General features: G+C 49.1%; 1 protein-coding gene across 1 annotated transcript; it reads right to left on the bottom strand.

The window, feature by feature from the left end:
• Positions 1-427: 427 nt before the first annotated feature.
• C25H1orf115 (chromosome 25 C1orf115 homolog) lies at positions 428-6,278 on the bottom strand. Its single transcript, XM_064164553.1, has 2 exons — positions 5,778-6,278; positions 428-1,989 (listed from the first exon to the last, which is right to left on the bottom strand). Exons 1-2 carry the CDS (start codon positions 6,069-6,071, stop codon positions 1,870-1,872), a joined length of 414 nt encoding a protein of 137 aa, XP_064020623.1. The 5' UTR covers positions 6,072-6,278; the 3' UTR covers positions 428-1,869.
• Between the last annotated feature and the right edge of the window lie 771 nt (positions 6,279-7,049).

Genomic DNA, 7,049 nt, shown 5'->3' with positions numbered 1-7,049 from the left:
TGCACTCATCTTCAGAGCCTCTGTGGCCTCATCTCCACACCTTGCTTTTCCTGAGCATTTCCATGCAGTCTGGGCTACAACTGTGTCTTTCTAGTGCTGTTTCCATGCAGTCTGGGCTACAACTGTGTCTTTCTAGTGGCCTTTCCATGCAGTCTGGGCTACAACTGTGTCTTTCTAGTGACGTTTCCATGCAGTCTGGGCTACAACTGTGTCTTTCTAGTGATGTTTCCATGCAGTCTGGGCTACAACTGTGTCTTTATAGTGGCCTTTCCATGCAGTCTGGGCTACAACTGTGTCTTTGTAGTGCTGAGGCCAAGGGCAAGACAACACAGGGAAGTTTACACTGCAGCTTCCCCTGCTGCTTGGGCCACTGCTAAGAAATTCCTCCTTTGTGTGCTTACTTATGCGCGTAGGTAAAACACACAACACAGATCACTTTACTTTTATTTACAGTCCCAGTTAGAAAAGAGCATTAAAAAAGTCCCACCTTTGTTTCATTTGCCACAAGAAATACAGTGTGGTTTGCCAAGACATGCAAACTCCTTCATTCAAAAAAGGCAAAGAAAGAGAATGAGCAGGATTTTGGTTTTTAACCCAGGCCAGGCTTAACTCTTTGATTACAAAAACACTATCAACACTAGAAAGATCTGTAGTACAGAGAAAGTGCTAGCAGGGAAGTAATTTACAGCTGCTACAAAAGACTGATAGAAAAAAAATAACCTCAAACCAAACCCCACAGAATTTTGAAGTCCCACAAAGCCACTTGCTCCTATGTGGTCAAACAAGATTTTTATTCCTGGAGATGTGGCATGTAAGCTGCTCCATCTGCACCACTGAGCTCAGCCACCTGATGTTGGCATCCTCTAGCTACAAATTCCACAGAAAGAAGTGAAGATGGAGCTGGCAGGTTATTTAGTCCCATTCTCACACAGAACAATTGGACATTCTTATATCAAAAACTGTATCAGAGTTGTTGTTTTTTTCTCTCCAGATGCAGCTGTTAATCTGTTTTGCTTCCTGGTGAACACCACAGATCTGAGTGTTGTTATGCTCTGAGCTTCCAGAATCAGGCATGTCAGATATAAACTCTGTTCTCAGTAGAAAAAATAGTAATAATGATAATAAAATCTGCAGGTTTCACAGCAGCAAAGCTTTAAAATATTAATAACAGTGAACCTTTAATGTCCCCAGGTAAGAAGACAAATGCACCTCATTTTCCTTGTGTAATTTTCCATCAGTCTTATGATTTAAAGACTCATTATGTCCAGTGTTTGAAAGGAACAGCTGTGATGCAGCAAATTTGTCTCAGGCTATAGCCCATTTATATCCAAGTATATTTTAAAGTGTACTCATAACCTTAACTGTCTCTGGGGGAAAAAAAAAACAAACACAAGCAACAAAAACCTCAGAAAACTGAAGCCTACCTCTTCCTGATCCCACGTTATCTGTTTCCTCCACCGCTTTGACAATTCCTCTCCCTAGCCAAACTCAAATCTCCACTTCCACAGCTGCTCCCCCAATCCTCTCTTTTCCTTCACTGCTCACTCCCTCATCTACTTGCTTTTCCATCTGTTTTTGGCTCCCTTCCACACATCTCAAAGCTCTAGAAAACCAGCCCACATCTGAGAACAAACTTCAGGTCACGCAGCTGAAGATTATTTCCTCCTCTTTGCATTTCTTTGAGCTGCTCTGATTTTATAAAGCACTGGAAGCTTAGAGAGGAGCACTCTGTCCTGCAGAAGGGGCTGGCGCAGGAACTCGGAGCTGGGACTGGGTGTGCAAGAGGTTTCTCAGATGTGAGTCTTGTATTTAACATTAAGAAAGCAGCAACGGCCTCAGGTCCTCCCCAGTGGGGCACGTGGAACCGCTCTAGCGGGTGAAGGATGCCACCTGAGCAGCCACTCCGAAGGGAGCGGAATAGGCCGTCGCTAATCCTTGCAGGCCGACCACCAAGTAGCGACATCCCTTCTGCAGAGCTTTGCCGACGTTCTGCAGAGAAACACAGGAGAAGTGATAGACAACACCACACAAAATCATTCCAACAGCCAGGGTCACCAACGGAGGCTGTTTGAGCTAGATTTCTAGCTCAGACATAGGGGAGAGGTGAACATACCAGGGACAGGCCACATAATGGCAACAATGGATAAGCTAACATCATCTCATTGGAGCATCGAGGGCTTTATGTCTAGAAGCACAGCTTGTTCTTGCCCCTTGCTGGCTTCTGCTGCTTCAGCAGTGCCTGCTGCTATCTTCTCCCACTGCTCTTTTGGTTGCTGCTGCTTTGCTGCTTCGCCACTGCTTGACCCCTTCCCCATCTTCCTTAAGGATATTATATCTCTGCAGTAGTTTATTTCTCCTTATACTGTTATGTTTGAACTACAAGAAATACAATTTCACTTTTCCCTGACTTTCCAAAAAAAATCCCTGGTGTGATGAGTTTACTCTACTGGGGGAGGGATCCACCCTAACCTGGGACATTCAAGAAAAGACTGGATGAGGCACTTAGTGCCATGGTCTAGTTGACTGGATAGTGCTGGGGGATAGGTTGGACTAGATAATCTTGCAGGTCTCTTCCAACCTGGTTGATTCTATGATTCTATGATTAGTGAAAAGTGAAACTGTATTTCTTATAGTTCAAACATAACAGTATAAGGAGAAATAAACTACTACACAGATATAATAACCTTAAGGAAGATGGGGAAGGGGTCAAGCGGCGGTGAAGCAGCAGCAGCCAAAACAGCATTGGGGGAAGATAGCAGCAGGTGCAGCTGAAGCAGCAGAAGCCAGCAAGGGGCAAGAACAAGCTGTGCTTCTAGACATAAAGCCCTCGATGCTCCAATGAAATGATATTAGCTTATCCATTGTTGCCATTATGTGGCCTATCTCTGGTATGTTCACCTCTCCCCTATGTCTGAGCTAGAAATCTAGCTCAAACGGCCACACCAACCCAGAAAATGGAGCTTCTGCCACAGCTGATGAGGGCTTGATCGTGGAACAGCATTTTGCCATCTATTTTTATATAGAAATACACACCCACAGAGCTTAGTTAAGCTGAACGGATGCAGCCTCCACAGGAAGCCAGACTTGCACATGGGCTTCTAGTCAAGAATCAGATTAGTTTAAATTTGCACCTAGTTTGTAGCACAGAATGGGTTTCCCACCCAGACATGTTCTAAGTATGCTGGTAACTCTTAAAAACACATAAGCTGTTAAAACTGCTGCTAAAGAAGAAGGCAGCAAATCACTGAGGATACTCTTAGGGAAATTTCACTGCTTTTGGTCAGAACAATTTTTTTAAAATCAAAATAAGGATGTCTTGACCCACTTTCATCTCTCCGCAAGTTTAACAGCTCATCTGTGTACTGCACTAGAGATAACTGGCTACAGATTATTTAAACAAAAACCCTTCACTTCAGTTTTGCTCTTGATGGTTTTTGCTCTCATGGCTGGTCAGGACTGGGGAATTAATCCAGTGTGGTCAGTCTGGGAGGAATATAGAACTGACTGCTGGTACACTTTATGATTGCATGTGGCTAGATCAAAGCTCTCTCTTGTAATGCGGAGAACACCAAAACTAGAGGATATACTTTTAAATTAGAATCATAGAATCAGTCAGGGTTGGAAGGGACCACAAGGATCATCTAGTTCCAACCCCTCTGCCTTGGCCAGAGACACCCTACCCTAGAGCAGGCTGGCCACAGCCTCATCCAGCCTGGCCTTAAACACCTCCAGGGGTGGAGCCTCAATCACCTCCCTGGGCAACCCATTCCAGGCTCTCACCGCTCTTATGCTGAAGAACTTCCTCCTCATGTCCAGCCTGAACCTACCCATCTCCAGCTTTGCTCCATTCCCCCTAGTCCTGTCACTCCCTGACAGCCTGAAAAGTCCTTCCCCAGCTTTTTTGTAGGCCCCTTTCAGATACTGGAAGGCCACAAGAAGGTCACCTTGGAGCCTCCTCTTCTCCAGACTGCACAGCCCCAACTCTTTCAGTCTGTGCTCACAGGTGAGGTGCTCCAGCTCTCTGATAAACCCAGTAGTCCTTCTCTGGACACGCTCCAGCAATTGGTGACATCCAGCCACACATCTGGCACATGAAAATCTTCAGCTGTCACAATGATATTACACTGCTGAATTTTGCTGTATTTACTCCTATGGAAACTTACTTGAAGGGAGTTAAGATGGCAATCTAAAAAGGCAACTCAAGCCTGGGGATGGAGCCTGAGAATGGAAGAGAAGGACGTACAGGGACTTTGTGCCGGGGTAGGTATAGGCTGGATGTTAGGAGGAAGTTGTTGGCAGAGAGAGTGATTGGCATTGGAATGGGCTGCCCAGGGAGGTGGTGGAGGCACCATCCCTGGAGGTCTTCAAGAAAAGACTGGATGAGGCACTTAGTGCCATGGTCTAGTTGACTGGCTAGGGCTGGGTGCAAGGTTGGACTGGATGATATTGGAGGTCTCTTCCAACCTCGTTGACTCTATGATTCTATGATCTGCCCCGTGCTACTATGTCACAATTTTTTTTCCCTCCCTCCCTCCCTCCTGCACTCTGTGTAACTTTACCTACCCATATCTCAGCAACACTTTCACGAGCTGCTCTTTGCTGCCAAAGCCAATTGGCAAACCTTCCCCATGGGGACGTCATCTGACTGACCACAAAAGGAAGCATGCAGTGCCCAAGAACTCTGTTACGAGCACCCTTACACCAACAGCACACACAGCAGTAGCACCACCAGCAGCGCTCTGAACTGCCTGAAACTCACAGTATTAGCAACCTAAAGTATCAAATCCATCAGGAAAAGAGAGAAATGTACTGTCCATTTGTTTATGAAACAGTAGTACATGTGAGGCTAGGCTGTCTTCTGTAAATTCAGTGAATCTCCAAACGAGGAGGATTTGCCAAGCTGACTGCCAGCACAGCAATCTCATCTTTATCAAAACCCTAGGTTTTTTATTTAAAGAACACATCAGAAAGCCACATCTCCTACTGACATCTGCAATCTCTCCGCTGGAAAAAGATTCCTGGTGCCAGACTGTTTTTTTTTCCAGCTAACACAGAAACTGGGTTTTGTTACAAATATCCAAGCCACAAACGAGCTGTGAAAAAAAACAACACACCAGAAAATCTGCTGTGAAAAACAGAGAAATAATCGAATTCTTCCACGCAGCAAAGTGCCTCTTGAGGTGTGTGTGTGGGGGGGGGGAAATACCCACAACAATACCGGACTGCAGGGCTTGGGAATAACCACAAAGGAAAGGAAAAGAAGTTTTGATCCAAAACAGTCGTTACGCAATGTTGTGGTGGTTTCCTTTAACTCCTACCAGAGATTTTTCAGGGGACACCTCGAAGGCAAAGCGCCCAATGCAAGTATGGGAGGAATGTTATAGCCCTCACCTAAGTGGGGGAGGGAGGCGAGGAGGAGCAAGCCAATGACTTCCCAAAACTGCAAGTTTTAAGGAATAATGTCAAAACAATGACGCCGAGGGAAATGCGGAACAAAAGGCCAAGTACCCGTCACATGGATCGGCTTAGTGTCATGTCCACTCCGAACCGGCAGATTTTCTGCTCTTTGATCCAGGCGAGGGTCCCTATCGTGCCTTCCCCAGCAGGGCTGGCTCCTTCCCGGTGAGAACAAGCGCAAGCCGGCGGGCTGACCCCCTCCTCGGAGCTAAGCGCCAGCGCCTAAAAGGCATGCAGGACAAGAGGCACTCCCCAGAGCGCCCCCGAAAAGCCGCTGCCGAGCCCCCGCGGCCCGCCCCGGCGCACTCTCCCGGCCTCACCTTGCCGTACTTCTTCAGCCGCTTGCCGTAGGGCCGCTTGCCGGCGGGGCGCGGCGGACGCAACGGCTCGTAGGAGTCGGGCAGGAGGGCGAAGCGCACCCTCCTGCAGCCGGCGCCCTCCTCCTCCTTCTTGTCTAGCGTCGCCGGTCGCGGGGTCCCCGCGCTACTCCCCGCCGCCGCCGCCGCCGCCTCCTCCTCCTCCTCGCCGGGCAGGATGGAGACCTGGTCGTCGCCGGGCCCGCGGCGGGAATACCTGCCCCTCGCCTTGGCGCCCAGCCGCGCACCCACCGTCATCGTGCGGCCGGACGAGAACTCGTCTGTGCGGACCCTCCTTGCCCTGCACTGCCACTCCTGCGCCACAGGTGTGGCCGGAGGCGGCCGCTGCTCCCTCCCCGGGGCGGGACGGCTGCGGGAAGACGAGCTCAGGCTCCGGCCACCGTGCCGACCGTGACGCGGAAAGCGGCCCGGGGCAGCCGGGCGAGGGCTGGCCCCGAGCCTGCGGACACACCGCTCCTCCGCCTACTGAGGAGGGCTGCTGAGGCAAGCACAGGACTCGCCCCTGGCAGCCAAGAGGAAGCCCCTGCGCGACGCCTGGGCTGTTTGGAGCTCCGCACGCTGAGCACGGCTGGAGTCCCTGGCAGCGGCTGTGGAGGATCACAAGCTGCTCCTAGCACTACTTTTTTTTCCCTCTGCTGTCGATGTTTCTGATACAAGCTCGAGTGAGCAGCGTCTGTAGCACACAGGGCTCAGTTCTGCTGCTTCTCTCCAAGGGCAAAGTACCGAGATGTTCCTTTAGAGACAGTTTCTCAGCGGGTTTTGGGCAGATGTGGAGGATGACAACCAGGAGCCTGTGCAGCCCAGCGGGCTGCAGCGTTAACAGCTGTGCTACCCAAATGGTGGTCATGCAGCTAAGGTAGATCAAGAAAAGCAAAAAAGCAGAGGAAGGATCAATGTCATGTATTAAAAGTTGGTGTATCTTCTCCTCAGTAACTTGCACCAGGACAAGAAGTGGGCTCATGGTGTGCCAGGGAAAGTTTAGATTGGATTGTAGGAAAATATTCAACATTTTATTACCATGTTCTGCTCTCTGCCTGTAGTCTACTGTACTTGTATTTCAGAGGTATCACGACTGACATACAGGCATGGGTGAAAACCAACAGGCATTCTCCCAGGCAACCAGCAACAGAACAAGGGGACAGAGTCTCAAGTTGTGCCAGGGGAGGTCTAGGCTGGATGTTAGGATGAAGTTCTTGCCAGAGAGAATGATTGGCA

The sequence above is a fragment of the Pogoniulus pusillus genome, chromosome 25 (genome assembly GCF_015220805.1).
Source record: "Pogoniulus pusillus isolate bPogPus1 chromosome 25, bPogPus1.pri, whole genome shotgun sequence".
In the NCBI taxonomy this organism is placed as follows: Eukaryota; Metazoa; Chordata; class Aves; order Piciformes; family Lybiidae; genus Pogoniulus; species Pogoniulus pusillus.
The sequence above is the reverse complement of the archived record's forward strand: the minus strand, read 5'-3'. Positions and strand labels throughout refer to the sequence as shown.

Coding starts and splice junctions, on each gene's coding strand:
- C25H1orf115 (XM_064164553.1), bottom strand. CDS start 6,071: ATGACGGTGGGTGCGCGGCTGGGCGCCAAGGCGAGGGGCAGGTATTCC. Junction 1,990..5,777: donor GGCTGAAGAAGTACGGCAAG/GTGAGGCCGGGA, acceptor GTTTCTCTGCAG/AACGTCGGCAAAGCTCTGCA.